Source organism: Pelodiscus sinensis, chromosome 19 (assembly GCF_052426305.1).
Source record: "Pelodiscus sinensis isolate ZL-2025 chromosome 19, ASM5242630v1, whole genome shotgun sequence".
Classification (NCBI taxonomy): Eukaryota; Metazoa; Chordata; order Testudines; family Trionychidae; genus Pelodiscus; species Pelodiscus sinensis.
In genome coordinates, this window is record NC_143070.1 from 30,122,323 (window position 1) to 30,140,897 (window position 18,575).

At 52.4% G+C, this 18,575-nt stretch overlaps 3 protein-coding genes across 4 annotated transcripts in view; 1 reads left to right on the top strand and 2 right to left on the bottom strand.

Annotated features, from left to right (window-relative positions):
* Window positions 1-573: 573 nt before the first annotated feature.
* The window catches only part of LOC142821519 (uncharacterized), a 54,210-nt gene continuing 36,208 nt past the window's right edge, over window positions 574-18,575 (bottom strand). The window contains exon 10 of the mRNA XM_089771200.1: window positions 574-3,010. Within this exon, the coding sequence (XP_089627326.1) occupies window positions 1,887-3,010 (1,124 nt within the window). The 3' untranslated portion in view covers window positions 574-1,886. The remainder of the gene's footprint in view (window positions 3,011-18,575) is intronic.
* Window positions 3,150-12,937, bottom strand: LOC149522849 (zinc finger protein RFP-like). Of its 2 annotated transcripts, XM_089771170.1 has the most exons (7): window positions 12,468-12,937; window positions 10,370-10,465; window positions 9,733-9,755; window positions 8,930-9,045; window positions 8,319-8,378; window positions 3,610-3,720; window positions 3,150-3,369 (listed from the first exon to the last, which is right to left on the bottom strand). In XM_089771170.1, the coding sequence occupies exons 1-7, from the start codon at window positions 12,837-12,839 to the stop codon at window positions 3,293-3,295; spliced, it is 855 nt and encodes a 284-aa protein (XP_089627296.1). In that variant the 5' UTR covers window positions 12,840-12,937; the 3' UTR covers window positions 3,150-3,292. The 2 variants fall into 2 exon arrangements, with proteins under 2 accessions (XP_089627296.1, XP_089627295.1); XM_089771169.1 differs by lacking the exons at window positions 3,150-3,369; window positions 3,610-3,720 and having other exon boundaries at window positions 7,840-8,378.
* Window positions 14,524-18,575, top strand: part of LOC142821523 (zinc finger protein RFP-like) — a 48,794-nt gene continuing 44,742 nt past the window's right edge. Inside the window, exons 1-4 of the mRNA XM_089771145.1 lie at window positions 14,524-14,961; window positions 15,263-15,731; window positions 17,633-17,728; window positions 18,303-18,533. Coding sequence (XP_089627271.1) covers window positions 15,360-15,731; window positions 17,633-17,728; window positions 18,303-18,533 — 699 coding nt within the window. The 5' untranslated portion in view covers window positions 14,524-14,961; window positions 15,263-15,359. The remainder of the gene's footprint in view (window positions 14,962-15,262; window positions 15,732-17,632; window positions 17,729-18,302; window positions 18,534-18,575) is intronic.

An 18,575-nucleotide genomic window follows, 5' to 3' on the forward strand; every position in this document is an offset into this window, starting at 1 on the left:
GGGGGCAGGAAAGTGGAGAGACTCCCTGAGACACCAACTCAAAAGGAATCTTTCTGGGTATGTCTGCACTGATATAGCAGCCCAGTGGCCAGGCTGTAGCTAGCCCAGCTCAGCTGTACCTGGCCTGGAGAGTTTTGGTTGGGAGATTAGAAACCTACAGACAGGGGCATCTCTGGGAGGTGGGGGGGATGTCACCATGTCAGGGCAACTGTCATGCCCCCCCATCTTCCTTTGCTCCAGCCCCACCACTGAGATATACTGACCATTGTCATTGCTTAAACTGCACACAGAGCTTGTGGCAAAGGCTAGCATATGGTTAAAATACAATGAACATTCTGGTAAATTATCAGAGGGGTAGCCGTGTTAGTCTGAATCTGCAAAAGCGGCGAGGAGTCCTGTGGCACCTTATGCTCCAACACTTCAGTTAGCCTATAAGGTGCCACAGGACTCCTCGCCGCTTTTATTCTGGTAAGTTCTCGTTTGTGTTGTGCTGTCTGCACATCTAACTAACCAGAGATCAAAGTGCATGACCCGATGGCCTTCACAGAGAGACAAAACCCACAACACAGGGTAGGTTATTCAACACGTTCACATTTATAAGAGTGAAACATAAGGAAATCTTTTAAGCCTCAGAATCTAGGAAATAAATAAACTTACTTTTCTTCTGCAGTGGCTAAACCTGCTTTATTTCTTGCCTCATTACATGTCTGTGTTAGTTAAAAAGTTCTATATGTCATTGTACTAAAAAAAAAACACAAGTTCACATGAACAAATGATCTGGAGTAGTCCAGAAAAGCCCAGCAGGAACTATACCCAGAGACGGAACCAGGGCTCTGAGATGGGACCAGTCACACTCTGCTGGGAGGTTCATTGGGATTTCCCTGTCCACACCAGGTCTTTCTCCTGCAGCCCTCAGACGCCGGACTTAGGACCACAGAAACCACACTGGGATTCCTGAGTATGGGGAGCCCAGGCCACTGGTCAGTGACCCTTGGGGTGCATCTACACAGCAGCCTTATTTCGGAATTACAGTGCATGTCTACACCGCAAGCCATTATTTGGAAATAACATCCACCTGGAAGACTTGGTCTTTTGACCAGGCTGCATCTGAAGGAAGGAGCCAAAGACCCCAGGGTGGGGGAGAGCCCTGGTTTGGAGGGGTAGCTGGGAAAGAGGTTTTAGGGGGAGTTTGTAAAAGTTTGTACTGAAGTTTCAGTGGAGCACTAACAAAACATTGTTTGTTACCTTTGAGTCTGTAACCTGCTTTGCTCTGCCTGTTCTCACTTATCACTACTTAACTCACAGAGCTTGTACTTAATAAAACCACTTTTACTTACTATCAAGCCCAGTGTAAACAATTACTACCTATGGGAGCAATCGGTGTGCACTTTCCCCTTTCATTACTAAATGGGGCTTACCCCATTCTTTGGGGTTTGATCCCATTTGGGGAGTGCTATCCCAGGAAGCTGGGCCCTAAACTGCTCTCTCCTCAGACCTGAAGAGGTTCAGCATCTGTAGCACTGCTCAGAGGCGGGGGTGGGGGCAGGAATCTCAGCTCAGGGGAGACTAAGGAGCTGAACCAGCAGGACCAGGTGGTGAGAAGCCCCAGAGAGTAGAAAGGTGAGTGGCAGTGGCCAGGTCAGTACCCCAGGAGGCCCTTCCAGAGAGGTCTTCTGAGACCACAGCCACTTGGCCAGGCAGCTTAAAGGGAACTCAGGTTATATGTTTCTCCCCTCTGTGGCTCCTCCAAAGGCTAAGAAGATTTGAGCTCTGACTGAAGCTTTCCCCACAGTCAGAATAACTGAATGGTTTTCTCCCCTCTGTGGACTGTCTAATCTTTAACAAAGTCTGACCTGTGTTTGAAGCCTTTTCTGCAATCAGAGCTTTTATAAGGCGACACTCTTGTATGTATTCTGATAGCTAGTAATGCAGGAGCACTGACTGAAGCTTTTCCCACAGTCAGAGCAATTGAAAAGTTTCTTTCCTGTGTGGGTTCTCTTATGGTATAAAAGGCTTGAGCTGCGACTGAAGCTTTTCCCGCAGTCAGAGCAACTGTAAGGTTTCTCTCCTGTGTGGATCCTGCTATGGATAACAAGGTCTGCGTTTCTTTTGAAGCTTTTCCCGCAGTCAGAGCAATTGAAAGGTCTCTCTCCAGTGTGGGTCCTCCTATGGGCAACAAGAATTGAGCTACTACTGAAGTTTTTCCCGCAGTCAGAGCAAGTGAAGGGTTTCTCTCCTGTGTGGGTCCTCCTATGGTTAAGAAGGTGTGAGCTTCTTCTGAAGCTTTTCCCACACTCAGAGCAGCTGAAGGGTTTCTCTCCTGTGTGGGTAATCCTATGTCTAACAAGGTCTGAGCTTAAACTGAAGCTTTGTCCACAGTCAGAGCAATGGAAAGGTTTCTCTCCTGTGTGGCTCTTCCTATGGGTAACAAGGTTTGACTTCTGACTGAAGCTTTTCCCGCAGTCAGAGCAATTGAAAGGTTTCTCTCCTGTGTGGATCCTCCAATGGTTAATAAGTTCTCCATTACTACTGAAGCTTTTCCCACAGTCAGAGCAGTAGAAGGGTTTTTCCCCTGTGTGGGTCCTGCTATGTCTAACAAGGTTTGAAATCTGACTGAAGCTTTTCTCGCAGTCAGAGCAATTGAAAGGTTTCTCCCCTGTGTGGCTCCTCCTATGGGCAACAAGGTATGAGCTACTACTGAAGTTTTTCCCGCAGTCAGAGCAAGTGAAGGGTTTCTCTCCTGTGTGGCTCTTCCTATGGGTAACAAGGTTTGACTTCTGACTGAAGTTTTTCCCACACGCAGAGCAATTGAAAGGCTTCTCTCCTGTGTGAGCCATCCTATGGATAACGAAGTGTGAGTTTGTACTGAAGTTTTTCCCACAGTCAGAGCAGTTATGGGGTGTGTCTCTTGTATGTATTTTCTGATGGTTTGTAAAGTGTGAGTGCTCACTGAAGCTTTTCCCAGAGTCAGAGCACTTGAAGGGCTTCTCTCCCGTATGGACCCTTTGATGTTCAGGAAGAGTTTCACAGTCACTACACGTGCAGGGTGACTGTTGATGGGGGATTTCCTGTTGGACGGTTTCTGTGTTTCTTTTCTCCCGTGTGCTCCTGGAGGTACCCTGTCCCTCTCCTAGATGATTTCCCTGCTGCTTTTCTGGGCTATGCTGACTCTCACAGCTCTCTCCTTGCTCACGTATCTGGAAAACATGTCCTTCAGATCGTCTCAATAATAGTCCACATGGAGACACTTGCTCCAGTTCTTCCTGCTGAAGACTCTTTTCATGGTTCTCAGTCAGTGTCCCGTCACCTGTTGGAATAGAGGAATGATCCAGACAGGAGTTATTCTCCACGATGAACTGCAAGGAAACTCTAAAAGAGCAATAGAAAAGGGGACACACGCTCAAATAATGGTCAAATTATCATGAGCTGAGTTCATTGTCCTCCTTCACAACCCATCCACAGAGAAGAGAACCCAGCCTTTCCTCGCCCACCACACTCTTACTGGAGTTGAAGACAAGCTGAACAGTCAGACTTCATGAAAACACACAAGTTACATCTGCTATAAGGAGACAGAAATTGGTTTCTGAGTCAGTTTAACTGATTGCTCACCTGTCTGGGTGTTGCTGATGATCTCCCCTTCCTCACAGCTCGGAGGATCTGGGATCCGCAGTTCCTCTTGCTCCACCCAGGAGATCACATCAGTTTCGGAGACTGGAAATGCTGTTTGAAGAACAAAAAACCAAGTACTGATCTTGTTCATTAAGGTCTTTGCCATTCCTGCTTTCAGAGCCAGGATCCGAGTCACCGACCCAGAGAGGCTCCGTTCCCCACCTTGCAGAGACTGGGCTCTGGCTGGTACAAGATCCCAGGACACACTCACCTGCAGTAAAGATGCATCACTCACCCATCTTGGGAATGGCCCAGCTCATTCCCCAGGGCAGCTAAGCGCTCTGCTGCACTCTCTAGGGTACAACTCAGACCCCCTCACAGCCCGGTCTATCCGCCCGGAATCCCACAGTTGGACAGGAACACACTGCTCAGAAGGGGAGCTCTAGTGAGGGCATGAAGGTGTGACACCAAGGTCCCCAGGTAGGGCTCAGACAGCAGCTGCCACATGGCAGGTCACTAGAACTTGGAGATGAAGGACCCCGCAGATGTCTAGCTCCCCAAGCTCTGTCCACAAAACCCCTGGCTGGTGGGCTGGGCTTGCCCTGATCTTTGGCTCAGATGTTCTACTTGGGCCAGGAGGAGGCAGAGGAAGTTGCCTGAGCATCTAAGTGAATCCTTGGCTGGTTGCTTCACGCCCTGCCTATGTGTCACACTCCTGATCCCAACGGCCTGTGTATGGGTGGGCCCTGCCAGCTGCCCACAACAGTTGCCATTCCCATGGCTGCCCAGGGTGGCGCTGGGCTTCTGTTGGGGCAAGCCAGGGCGGAGCCGGGCCGTGCTGCTTCTCTCGTGCTTGTGACTGTTGCTCAGCTCCCCCTCTGCAACCTCCATTCTACTCTGCCAGCAGCAGCCTTTGTGTGGTTTCCCAGTCTGGCTCTTGTGGCCAGCCTGGCCTTTGATTTGGTGCCCCTCCAGGGTTGCACTGAATCTATCACCTTTACACCTTGTGAGTGTGTTTCCCTCGGCTTTGGCCCACCCCTTCTTGGAACTTCATTTTCTGTTCAGAAGATCCACCTGGGACATGACCATGGAGATCACTGTGCTACTGCTGTTAAATAAGATAATCATAGTCATCACATCAGAACATTCCCATTGACGTGGCACCCAGCACACTTCGCAAAAGGTTTATTGCAGCTGTGTATGTCCATTCTTTTTGAACTAGAACAGGCTGGGCTTTGGCAGAATGGTGGAACACTGGGGACCAACTAACCAGGAAAGCGCATTCCTGAGCAGGAAGAGGCCAATCAACACACATCTCCACAGTAACTGGAAAAACAGTCCTAAGAGATGGCTCAGAAAGACACTGACCCTTGTGCACAAGAGCGGGATGAGGGGATAATGGATACGGATGTTTTGTTCAAAATAAACAGGCAGGAGGCTAAGGGGGTAGAACACATGGAACATGCATCTTGTTTGTGTCAATGTATGAGAAGTCACAAGAGGGGCATGTTGATGCTGGCTGAGGGGCAGCATTCTCACTGCTGACTTATTGGTACCGTTATTGGGTTGGGACAAGTCTCACTATACCTGTGCCTAAGGAGCTGGGACACTAGCATCCTGCTCCTTTTCACAGTAAACTTGGCCGAGTGCCTTAGCCTCCAAATGGAGCCTGAATCTTTCTTAGCAGCAACCCTGAGCTGTGCTGCATGGATAAGCCGCAGGCTCTGCCAGTGCTGCTGGCATCAGAGCTCCAGAAAGAGCCACACTGAACAGCCATAACAACGCTCTGTGGCATTAGCAGAAATTCTAATGGCACTGCAGTCACTGTGGGAAGAAAAATTATCAATCACAGCAGCACTGGGGAACTCTGGTGTAAATCAGGACCTAACTGTGCTATTGGGGTGCACATATGAAGCTAAGCATTATCACTCTTTAATGTAGGTATCTTTCCCAGCTCTGAGAAACAGCTCTCTCTTTAATAGCTATTAAAGAGAGAGGTGACTGCACACAGAGGCTGCGTCTAGATTGGAATGATTTTCCGCAAATACTTTCCAACAGAAAAGTTTTTCCGTTAAAAGCATTTCTGGAAAAGAGCGTCTAGATTGACACGGATGCTTTTGCGCAAAAGCATGTGTCAATATAGACGCGGTTTGGCACAAGACAGCTCTGGTGGCCATTTTCGCCATCGGGGCTTTTTTGCGCAAAACAGTTTTTACCTATCTACACTGGCCCTCTTGCGCAAAAGCATTTGTGCAAGAGGGCTTTTTCCCGAGCGAGAGCATCAGTGTATCTGCGCAAGAAAGCTGACAATCATACATTAGATAGTCAGTGTTCTTGCACAAATTCAAACGGCCAGTGTAGACAGCTGGCAAGTTTTTGCCAGCCTAGACACAGAGAGAGAGTTTGAGGGACTTGATTAAGGTCACACAGGAAGACTGTGACGGCCAGAGAACTGAACACAGGTTTCCTGAGCATGAAGCCAGACATACACACAGGAAGAAAAAGTCCCTACTCGAAAATATTTCACTCTAAAAACACAACACAGATGATGTGATTTATCTCCACTGCACACAGAGGCAAGTGAGCCCCAGAGAGAATAAAGCTGAACTCTTGAAAGGAAACCCAACCTGTGCCTGAAATGCAAGAAGAGCTCTGCTCACGTTTCTCTACTACAGAGCTACCTCGGACAAAATACTCACAGAGCGTTAACTGCCTCACCCACCCTCCCTCAGCCCCAGCATCCAGCCCCTGTCACTGACAAGAACAGCATGTCACAGAGATTAGCTACAGGCAGAAAGGACTTAGGGAACTGCACCCACCTAATACTGGCTCAGCCCACTGCCACAAGGTGAACCTGCAGGCACAAAGATCAGACAAACCAAGAGCCAGACCCAGATCTCTAGTACCTGCTGTTCCTGCCTGAGCCCTTCTACTCACACCTCCAGTCAAGGCACAAGATGGGCAAGATAGGGGGGGAAGCGCACTGAGACCTTAGCTGTGGGAAGAGCAGCTCCACTCTTACGTCCCTCAACCTGCTTTCCCTGGGAGGCAGTATGGAGGGGACAGTCTTTCACAGAAGAGCCAGGATTATTGGGGCAGATACTCATGATATTGGGGGCAAAGACAATGAATGATATTGAACCAAACCCAACCCAGCTACTCCAGAGCCCACCCAGCTTCCGATACCCGAGGGGACAGGAATCCTTACTTAGCCAGTTCACAGCCTCATAATTCTCCTGCATCAGATCCCTGTAGAGGGATCTCTGGCCTGGGTCCAGCAAAGCCGATTCCTCCTCAGAGAAATACACAGCCACCTCTTGGAAGCTAACCAGCTCCGCCACAGCCATTTCCTGTCCCTGGCTCTGAAGGCCAGGGGCTGAGCTAGAGACAGACATGGGTGTTCTGCAGCCTGGCAGGGGGAGAAGGTGAATTGGAGACATTTCAGAAGGGGCTTTAATCCTTTCCACACCCCCATTCTCCCCACACTCTGTCCCTAGTGACGTGACACACGTGTTAAACTTTTGTCCACAGTGGTAGAATCTTAGTCTAGATATTCCATTAACAGCGCACGGGATTTAGATCCCAAAACCATATTCATTTCTCTCTGCACCTGGCTTGAGTTAAAAGATTACTGCATCTGCAACAATGGGATATAGTTCTCAGCACCCAGTGTTTCTGATAACAAGGCACATATTCATCTGCCTGAACATGGACATAAGCCAAATGTAGGCTGTTGTATTTGAAAGCCTTAGTCTTCATTCACAGATTTGCAGCATAAACATTGCTCTCATCTCAGAGACGTTATAATCCCTTTCCAAAATAGAGAATCAGTGAAGGTAAGCATCTGAATGGTGGTGTTATAATTAAATACGTGTGCTTATTATTAAACACTTGTGCTGAGTGTTTGCAGGATGAGATCCTAAGATTCAGAAGATATCCTCAGTTATGCAGTCTGACCCCCTCAGTGGCACAAGCCATTACACTTAGTCCAGTTACCCAGGCACAAAGCTCTGTTTTCCCACAGTGTATTTTCTAGAAAGCCCCCAGTGATTTGAAGACATCAAGAGATGGGAGAATCCACCAGCTCTTTGTTCATTTGTTTCAGCAGCTAAACCGCTTCCCTATCAAACATTTGTGCCTCTTTTCTTGTCTAAAATAGTCTTGCTTCACCTTTCAATTATTGGCTCTCACTGAGCCGTATCCACTCGACAGGGTGGGTAATTAATTTTCATGGGGTGGCCAAATGGAAAGTGGCTGAGAGCTGCACTCTTCCGTGACATAAATGCAGGAAATGGAGGATCCGGGATGGGCACTGGGAGGAGGAGGATGCTTGGGGTAACGGTTTGGGATACAGGACAGATAGAGGGGTCTAGGAGGGAGTTTGGGTGAAGGAGCCTTTCAGCCTATTTATTGTTTGAAACCAACCTTATATTGAAACTGACTGAGCAGTGAAATCTGAGCCTGAAGGTGCCGTCCGTTTTGTGCTTTAACTTCACCCCTTTAGCATCACAAACCTATAGACCAGTGTTTCTCCAAATGTCCACAGGACCCCATGCAGCACCCCTGGGGCTCCTCACTGATCACTGGGTGATTTAGGGCTGTGTGCACCGTGGTCACTGGGTTTGGTTGGTAACTCCAATGACAATCCCATGAAGATGTTTTCACAGGAATTCTCACATCACTTAAAGAATTTCCACCAGCAAACTCACCTTGTCTGAAAGCTCCAAGGGATTTTCCTCTTGCTCTCTCCAGTGCACAGGGCAGAGTGTCTAGTGGGGGAAGGGATAAGAGAGGTGAGATTCCAGGCTCTCCTATTCATAACAATGTCCCACTCTGAACTCTGCATTTCAATTCTATAAGAGACACACTCAGGTATTTAGTATGAAAGAGTCTGAAACTTTCATTTCCTCTCTCACTCGGGCACCTTCCAGCAATGGAGCCAACATCCCTGCAGCCTCACACCTGTCCCAGGAGAGACAAGCTGAAAATGAGATTTACTCTTCCCTCCTCAGCCCCTTCCACTTGGTTTCCCATTCACTTACTGCCTCTTGTCATAAACTGGAGCTGTGGTGGCGGAACACGTGGCCATCACAGTAACTTAGCCATTTTGATCTCTGAATGGGAGGTTCAGTGTTTGCAAACCTCTGGTTCTATCTGCAAGCAGTTGGGTCTGTTCGCTCAGTGTCTCTAAGGAGAGCAGACTGATGGGGCCGTCATTCTCCACGTGGGAATTGAGGCAGGGGAAGTTTGGCTTCAGAGGCCAGATTCAATAGTCTCAGATACTTGAACCACTTTCCCCTCATCCATCTCTTCCAGGTACCTTTGAACTCCCTCAGAGTCTCCGACAGAGCAATCGTTCTCTGGGAGAAACCTCTGACTTGTTCTTCCAGTTCAGGGGAAATCTCTTCCGGCAGCTGAAATTGCCCTGTCTCACACCTGGACAGAAACAATTCAATGTGATTGTATGTCATTTGCAGCTGATAAGTTCTGGCTAGTAAGTCTCAGCTCTAACAGGCCTGGAGTTAGAATCCTCCAATTCTCGCAGCCTGAGAACAGGGACAACACATCCCATGGCCATGCAACCTTCCCCTCAAAGATCCCATTTCTGTTCTCCACTTCTGTCCTGGGGAGACTGGCTGGGGAAGTAGAGGGGAATAGAGTCTCCATGGCCAACTCACTCCTTGGCCTCTAGATGCTGAGGGACAGGAGGTTCCCATGTGAAGGGCTGAAGGAATCTGACCACTAGGGATTAGATTGAAACACCAGCTCCCCTCAACCCAGCTCCATCCACACAGGTCTCCAAACAGCCCTCAAGTGGGACAGACTCTTGATCCCTGCTGTCCTGGGCTGAATGTGCTCAGTGCCCAGCAGTGACAGGCCCATGTTCCACCCCACAGTCCTGCGGCAACCAATCCCCAGGGAGGTGACAGTTCTAAGAAACACTTGATCCTGAATGGGGAATTCCAGAGTCTCAAGTGCGAGGATGAGACCCTCAGAATTAAATGCGTCAGAGATATTCATGTCTAACATCTGGCTGTAGAGCTCTGGGGAGATGTGGTGCTAACATCCGCTCCAAGCCTTTTCCCTGCTCTGTGCAGTGTGAGGGGAGTGAGAGCCACGTACCTACTCAGGGCGCTTCTGCCATCCTAGAAAAAAGACACAGAAAAGAATCTCAGCCCCATTGGACACACACAGGGGACCTCTGAGAAGGGATTTTGCAAACCTGGGAAGAGAGGCCCTGCCCTGGCCCCAGGAACATGGACCCCCTGAGTGAATGGGGCTTTGCCATCTCTAATAGATCTGTGCCTGTAACTCTACAAAGCACAAGAGTCACTCACATGGCAGCAATGCACAAGGTGTTACACTGAGATCTGACAACTGGGACTGAGCACTTGTGATTCAGAAGCCCCCCTTCGCTGTGTGAGGAGCTGAGATGTTTGTCCCTCAGTCTCACTTGCAAGAATTCACTTGCTGGCTTCTGACATGTCCCCTCCAGCTCACCGATCCCCTCGCTGATACGGGAAATCTGCACAGAGAGGTTCCTGACAGTGTCAATCTGGAACCTCACGACCGCCTCATCTAATTTCTCCAGCTGCACTCATGCACTGACACGGATGCTCAAGGCCTTTTTACAGCCAGCGATTCATAATCCAGGAGAAACGCAAACAAGCCCAACCTCACCAAGGCCACATAGGAGTCTGCCTCCTAACACAGCCCTCCCACTGCCAGTCCCTGCTGGTCCATAGCCACAAGCACTTACCAGATGCTCCTGGCTTTTCCCTTCTGCTGTTGTTTTCCTTCTCAGCAGCTTTTCTCTCTCCTCCTTCAGAGTCTTCAAATGAGTCTCCAGTTTTTCCTGAAGAAACAGATATAAGCACGAGGGCAAACCACATTAGATGTTGGGAGCCTATGTGTCTGCCTTTAGGAGAGTCCCAGTTTTGTGGAGCTCTGCCTCTGTCCAGTAGGGAGTCAGCCCTGGACATGGCTTTGTCCATAGAAAAATACACAGGAGGAGACTGCGGATGCAGCAGGACACCTACGAGCATGGGGGACAGATCGGTGGTGGCACCTTCATAAAGAATGATGCAGGTGGTTAATAATATTAATCACGTAACCGATTACAATTTTACCAGTGACAGTATTTTTTAACCTGCTGACAGGCAGGGTTGGTAGCGGAAAGGGGCTCTCCTGGGGCCAGGGATCTCTTGCGAGGTCTGCCGGGGTGGCCACAAGAACTGCTGGCCAATGGGAACTCCCAGCAGCTGCAGGCTGACATCAGCTGCCAGAGGCAAGTGGGCACTTCAGGGGCAGTGGGGAGTTTAACCGGTAACTGGTCCAGATAAACATTAGCTCATCAGTTAACCAGTTTGAACTTTTGCTACAATCCAGTTGAATCCCAGTTCTGCCTGGCATAGACCTGCACTTCCTGAAGCCCTGCTATGGGTGGAGTGAAGGTGCTCGGGGCCCCACACAGCATCCAGCCAGCAACCTCATCTAGTGCCAGCTGCTGCATCAGAGTTTAACCCCTCATGGAGCAGCCCTGAAGTTCAGCATCCCAGTGGGAAACCTCTTCTCCCTGCCGAGCCTAGGGCTTTATCGAGGCATCTTTTTCTCCTAAGAGCCACACTTCATCACTGTTCAGTGATGCTGAGGGACAGGGAGCAGTGTAGTCTATCAATTGGACCAGGGTTCAGGACCAAACTCTATCCCTGATCTGTTTGGCGACTATGAGCAACTTGCTGCCCCACCTTCCCTTCCCACAGTTTGTCTAACTGGACTGTGACCTGCTCAGAGCAGGGACTTCCCCGTGCTGGGTATTGTGCAGGGTCACTGGAGATCTGTAAGGCAAATGACAGCTTATTATTCCTGTTCATCCAATCAGTAACAGCTTGTAACCTCCACTTCTCCAGTCCCAAGGCAGCTCACTGACAGAGTGGCCTGTAGCTCCTGTAATCTAAACCTCTCTGATTATTAACACCTTCCCTTGTGCAAACACCCCTCCTGCCACCAGTGAGGGCTGGGTTTAAGGATTTAGAGCCTCAGAGAAACATTTCCCACATCAGGTATCTGTAAAGACTTGACATAAGTTGCCACAAAGCCAGAACATTTACTTTTTGCTGCATCTCTTTAATCATGAAGGCTTTACAGAAGTGGTCACCAACCAGAAGATTGGGATCTACAGGTAGATCTTGGAGCCTCTGACAGGTGATCTTGACTGATTTGGCTAAGAGACTATCAAGTGCAGCACTTCAGCTGCCCCCTCTCCCTGCTGCTGCACATCTCCTGCCCTTTGCCTTGGAGCTGTTTCCTTCTCCCACCCTGCATTCTATCTCCACAAACAGAGGGAGTCTGTAGGCTGCTTTTGAGAGTGGTGCAGGGGCGAGCCTTCCTCAGCCCCACTACACCACCACAGAGGAGCCACCTGTGGTAAGCAGTGTGCAGCTGGAGCCTGTATCCTGAATCCCTGTTCTAGTCATGTACCTCTCCTGCACCCCAAGCCTCTTCTCTAACCCTGAGCCCCCTGAGCTCAAACTCCCTTACAGAGTGTGAACCCCCTCCTGCACTCCAACCCTCTGCCCCCTGCTTGATGAAAGGGAGAAAGGATGGGGAAGGGAGAAGGGATGCAGTGAGCAGAGATGGGGCCCCAGAAAAGGGTCACAAAGGAGGTGGGGCAAGGGTATTTGGGTTTGAGGTAGAATCCTGGATTGCACTTAAATTCAAAAAGTGATACTTTAAAAGGCTGGAGACCACTGCTTTACACTGGTTGGTTCACATCTGTGGGCGGTAACAGTCAGTGAAATTAGCCTGTAATTAAAACCCAATGTTATTTCCCATCACACTGGACAGTCACTCTGTACCTTGTACTCCTGGGCAGCTTCCTGTAAGGGCACCACCATGTGAGCCTGGGATCTGTCACACACCACACAGATGGGAGTTTGATCCGCTTCACAGAACAGCTTCAGAGCCTTCTGGTGCTCCCCACACACCCCGTCCCATCTTGCTCTCTTTGATGACTGGAAACTCAGCGGCTTGGCTAGTTCCACCATGTTTGCCAGCTGCCGGTTGGGCTGGAGGGGTTCCTGCTGCTCAGTGTCTCTGCCTTGAGGGCTGAAGGGGACCTGGCAGGAATTGTGCCCACACTCCAGAGTGACAGGGGCTGTGAAATCCTCCAGACAGACGGGACGCGGCGCTTCCTCCCGGACACTTTCCACAGAGCTCTCTGCAGCCATGGCTGCCTCTGGGCTGAGGGTCGTGTCACTCTCCTGAGCTCAGCAATGGAGGGGCAGGTCCGGGGGAGGAGGCGTGAGGCATCAGCACTGAGGACAAAAAAACCCATCAAATTTAAAAATCAAAAAAGCCCCAAAAGCTTCGCCCCCCCCCCCCAGCAGGGTCTCCATTGGGCCTCCCCCGCCCCCCCATCGCTGTGCCCCTCATGGCAGGGCCCTCCCCACCCTGTGTTCAAATCCCCCCCCCGCACACTCTGCAGCCCCCTCACAGCAACAGGAAGCGCCAACAGCCCGGGGGGGGGGGCGACCGCAGCGGTGGGAGAGGTCATCACCCAGCTGGACCCGCCCCCAACGGGCACGCCCCAATACCCAGCCCCTCCCCCACCCCGCCCCTCCCCCACCCCGCAGCGAGTAACGGTCCCAACGGCCTCTCACAACGGCTCCCGGCTCAGGGAGCGCGGCGCATGCGCAGTAACCGCGGCGCAGTCTGGTCCCTTTCCCTGCCCGCGCGCGGAGCGATGAGCGGGACCCGCCGAAAACCCGACCGCGGCGGAGTAGAACGGGGCGGCCCATCAGACCGCGCATGCGCAGAAGCTCCGTGACTCCGACCAGACTCCAGCGCCAGGGCTTCGCTCAGACCGGGCTGCTTGGCCCGGCCCCCCCGGCCAGAGGCTACTTCCGCTTCTCGGAGCCTGGGCCGGTGTATAGGCATTAAGTGAAACCTCTCAGTTTTTGTGACCGTCACAGTTTCTGTCAAACATACATGACATTCGGTACAACTGCTCAGGAATTGCTACCTTTGCTCCCCCTCCCTAAACGGGGGTTTTGTCCGCGCACAGGGTCTGGCAGTGTCCCCCCGCCCAGGGTTAACCAAGGCTACCACCCCCCCACCCCCCTGATTTTTCAAATTTCGCCCCCCTTCTGCAGCTAAAAAAAGAAGATTGATGCCTCCAGCCGGTAAATATCTGCCCCATGCTCAGAACCTGACACACACACACCCCTGCAATTTGCCCCCCTTCATCATTTTAAACACCTCCGAAGAGGAGGGAGCAAATCTGAGGAGGCAGTGAGGGCAGAGAGAGGGCAGCGGCTACAGCGCAGGCTACTGAGTTTGCTCAGTTCGGTGCGCATGCTCAGTGCACCCAAAGTAGCAAATCCTGAGAAGTTAAATGTTCCGGTCGCACGCGCACCCTCGGCCCCACGTGGCCCGCACTGGCCGGCGCCGGGGAATTTCGAAAGTGCGGCACAATCCTCCCCCCCCCCCCCTCCTCCTCCTCCTCCAGCCGCCGCCCCATCCCGCTGGCGCGGGGCATGTTGAAGCCTCCCCGAGTCCCCGCTCGCCCTAGAACCCACCAGACCCGAGTCCACGTGGAGCCGCGTCCCCCTCGGGACACTCGCAGCGCGCGGGCAGAGAGACGCGCCAGGGCTGCGCCAGAACCGCTGCGCATGCGCAGTGCCCGGTCAGGAGCCCACAGTGGCACCGCCTCTCAGGTGAGCATCCCCCGCCCCCCTCCGCGCGCCGCCCCGGGACCCACCAGACGCGCTGGGCAGAAGCCGGGACTGGCCCACGTGGGCATCTCTCGGCCCCGCCCCCACAACAAAGGGCCGGTCCCAGCCTCCCCCCCCCGTGCAGCCACGTGGGGCTCAGAGCGAACCCTGCAACCCCAGCAGCGCGCGCCGGCCCCGCCCACCTCGGGATACCCCCCCCGCTCCCAGCCCGGCAGGGAGGGAATCCCCCGGGTCGCTCCACGCGCTGCAAAAGCCCCGCCCCACCTGCGAGCCGGCCCGGGCTCCGAGAAGCGGAAGTAGCCTCTGGCCGGGGGGGCGGGGCCAAGCAGCGCCCGGTCTGAGCTAAGCCCTGGCGCTGGAGTCTGGTCGGAGTCACGGAGCTGCTGCGCATGCGCGGTCTGACGGGCCGCCCCGTTCTACTCCGCCGCGGTCGGGTTTTCGGCGGGTCCCGCCCATCGCTCCGCGCGCGGGCAGGGAAAGGGACCAGACTGCGCCGCGGTTACTGCGCATGCGCCGCGCTCCCTGAGCCGTTGTGAGGGGCCGTTGTGGCCGTTACTCGCTGCGGGGAGGAGTCGCCCGAGCGTGAGGGGCTGGGACCCGCCGTCCTGCGCTGCTGGTGGGTCCGGCTGGGCAATGGCCCCCCCCGCCGCTGCGGTCGCCCCCCCCACTCTCCCGGTCTGGCTGTTGGCGCTTCCTTATGCTCGCGCTGGCCTGGGGGGGAGGGGGGCTGTGAGGGGGCTGCAGAGTGTGCGAGGGGGGGGGATTTGAACACAGGGGGGCTGGCCTGAGGGGCGCAGCGATGGGGGGGCGGTTCTGGCCGGGGCAGTTAGCGGGGGAGGCCCAATGGACCCTGCAGGGGGAGCGAAGCTTTTGGGGCTTTTTCGATTTTTAAGTTTGATTTTTTTTTTTGTCCTCAGTGCTGGTACCTCACGGCTCTGCCCCCCTGGATCTGCCTCCCCCCACTGCTGAGCTCAGGAATGTGACACGGCCCCGGTCCCCAGCCCAGAGGCAGCCATGGCTGCAGAGAGCCCCGTGGAAAGTGTCCGGGAGGAAGCGCCGCGTCCCGTCTGTCTGGAGGATTTCACAGCCCCTGTCACTCTGGAGTGTGGGCACAATTCCTGCCAGGCCCCCCTCAGCCCTCAGGGCAGAGACACTGAGCAGCAGGGACCCCTCCGGCCCAACCGGCAGCTGGCAAACGTGGTGGAACTAGCCAAGCCGCTGAGTTTCCAGGCAGCACAGAGAGCAAGATGGGACGGGGTGTGCGGGGAGCACCAGGAGGCTCTGAAACTGTTCTGTGAAGAAAATCAAACTCCCGTCTGTGTAGTGTCTGACAGAACCCAGGCTCACATGGTGGTGCCTTTACAGGAAGCTGCCCAGGAGTACAAGGTACAGAGTGGCTGTCCAGTGTGATGGGAAATAACATTGGGTTTTAATTACAGGCTAATTTCACTGACTGTTACCAGCCACAGATGTGAACCAACCAGTGTAAAGCAGTGGTCTCCAGCCTTTTAAAGTATCACTTTTTGAATTTAAGTGCAATCCAGGATCTATCTCAAACCCAAATACCCTTGCCCCACCTCCTTTGTGACCCTTTTCCGAGGCCCCGCCTCTGCTCACTGCATCCCTTCTCCCTCCCCCATCTCTTCTCCCTTTCATCAGGCAGGGGCAGAGGGTTGGAGTGCAGGAGGGGGTTCAGGCTCTGTAAGAGAGTTTGAGTTCAGGGGGCTCAGAGTTAGAGAAGGGACTTGGGGTGCGGAAGAGGTACATGACTAGGACAGGGATACAGGCTCCAGCTGCACACTGCTTACCACAGGTGGCTCCTCTGTGGTGGTGCAGTGGGGCTAAGGAAGGCTCGCCCCTGCACCACTCTCAAAAGCAGCCTACACACTCTGTTTGTGGAGATAGAATGCAGAGTGGGAGAAGGAAACAGCTTCAAGGCAAAGGGAAGGAGATGTGCAGCAGCAGGGAGAGGGGGCAGCTGAAGTGCTGCACTTGATAGCCTCTTAGCCAAACCAGTCAACATCACCTGTCAGAGGCTCCAAGATCTACCTGTAGATCCCGATCTACTGGTTGGTGACCACTTCTGTAAAGCCTTCATGATTCAAGAGGTGCAGTAAAAAGTAAATGTTCTGGCTTTGTGGCAATTTATGTCAAGTCTTCACAGATACCTGATGTGGGAAATGTTTCTCTGAGGCTGTAAATCCTGAAACCCCGCTCTCACTGGTGGCAGGAGGGGTGTTTGCACAAGGGAAGGTGTTAATAATCAGAGAGGCTTAGATTGCAGGAGCTACAGGCCACTCTGTCAGTGAGCTGCCTTGGGACTAGAGAAGAGGAGGTTACAAGCTGCTACTGGTTGGATGAACAGGAATAATAATCTGTCATTTGCCTTATAGATCCGCAATGACATCTGGGCCCTGCACAATAACCAGCACGGGAAAGTCCCTGCTCTGAGCAGGTCACAGTCCAGTTAGACAAACTGTGGAAAGGGAAGGTGGGGCAGCAAGTTGCTCATAGTCACCAAATACGTCAGGGATAGAGTTTGGTCCTGAACCCTGGTCCAGTTGTTAGACTACACTGCTCCCTGTCCCTCAGCATCACTGAACAGTGATGAAGTGTGGCTGTTAGGAGAGAAAGATGCCTTGATAAAGCTCTGGGCTCAGCTGGGAGAAGAGGTTTCCCACTGGGATGCTGAACCTCTGGGCTGCTCCGTGAGGGGTTAAACTCTGATGCAGCAGCTGGCACTAGATGAGGTTGCTGGGCTGGATGCTGTGTTCAAACTGGTTAACTGATGAGCTAATGTTTATCGGTGCCAATTACCGGTTAAACTCCCCACTGCCCCTGAAGTGCCCACTTGCCTCTGGCAGCTTACGTCAGTCTGCAGCTGCTGGGTGTTCCCATTGGCCAGCAGTTCTTGTGGCCACCCTGGCAGACCTCGCAAGAGATCCCTGGCCCCAGGAGAGCCCATTTCCGCTACCAACCCTGCCTGTCAGCAGGTTAAAAAATACTGTCACTGATAAAATTGTAATCGGTTACTTGATTAGTATTGTTAACCACCTGCATCATTCTTTATGAAGGTGCCACCACTGATCTGTCCTCCACCCTCGCAGGTGTCCTGCTGCATCCGCAGTCTCCTCCTGTGTATTTTTCTATAGACAAAGCCATGTCCAGGGCTGAGTCCCTACTGGACAGGGGCAGAGCTCCACAAAACTGGGACTCTCTTAAAGGCAGACAAATAGGCTCCCAACATCTAATGGGGTTTGCCCTCGTGCTTATTTCTATTTCTCCAGGAAAATTTGGAGACTCATTTGAAGACTCTGAGGAAGGGGAGAGAAAAGCTGCTGAGAAGGAAAACAACAGCAGAAGGGAAAAGCCAGGAGTATCTGGTAAGTGCTTGTGGCTATGGACCAGCCATAGGGCTGTGTTAGGAGGCAGACTCCTTTGTGGCCTTGGTGAGGTTGGGCTTGTTTGTGTTTCTCCTGGATCATGAATTGCTGGGTGAGATCCATGTGTAGAAAGGCCTTGAGCATCCTTGTCAGTGCATGAGTTAATGTCCATCCTTTGTGGCTTTCCCAGACATCTTCCCCAGGTGAGCTCAATGTGCCCCTGACGGACTGTCTGCTCACTTGGTGCATTTATATGTTTGCTTCTTTTTCCTCCATGGGTATCTCTGTCAGGCTGGTGCTGAGTCGTGCCTCCTGGTGCTCTGGATATGAATTCCCAGAGTCCATGAATAACACAAGATGCTGCCCATGACAGACATGGGAACATCCCTTTCAGAGGGACACGGGGCAAAGGAGATGCTGGGAGAGACGCATCTGCCTAGTAATCACAAAGAGTCAAATGTCGCACATTTTAGGGTTTTCCAAGAAATTCTCCCTACTGCGCACTCAGCTCCCCGTGAAAGGGCCGTGGGCTCCATCCATGCCCCTGACCAGCCCTTTCCCTGTTTTCACACAGAAATGGACCCAAGCAGAGAGGCAGATGATTGTGGCTGAGTTTCAGCAGCTGCTGCAGTTTCTGGAGGAACAAAAGCAGCGACTCCTAGCCCAGCTTGAGAAATTAGATGAGGTGATTGAGAGGTTCCAGATTGACACTGTCAGGAACCTCTCTGTGCAGATTTCCCGTATCAGTGAGGGGATCGGCGAGCTGGAGGGGACATGTCAGAATCCAGCAAGTGAATTTCTGCAGGTGAGACTGAGGGACAAACATCCCAGCTCCTCACACAGCGAA

Coding starts and splice junctions, on each gene's coding strand:
- LOC149522849 (XM_089771169.1), bottom strand. CDS start 12,839: ATGGCTGCAGAGAGCTCTGTGGAAAGTGTCCGGGAGGAAGCGCCGCGT. Junction 10,466..12,467: donor AAGCTGCCCAGGAGTACAAG/GTACAGAGTGAC, acceptor CTGTTTCTTCAG/GAAAAACTGGAGACTCATTT. Junction 9,046..9,732: donor GGCAGAAGCGCCCTGAGTAG/GTACGTGGCTCT, acceptor GTTTCTGTCCAG/GTGTGAGACAGGGCAATTTC.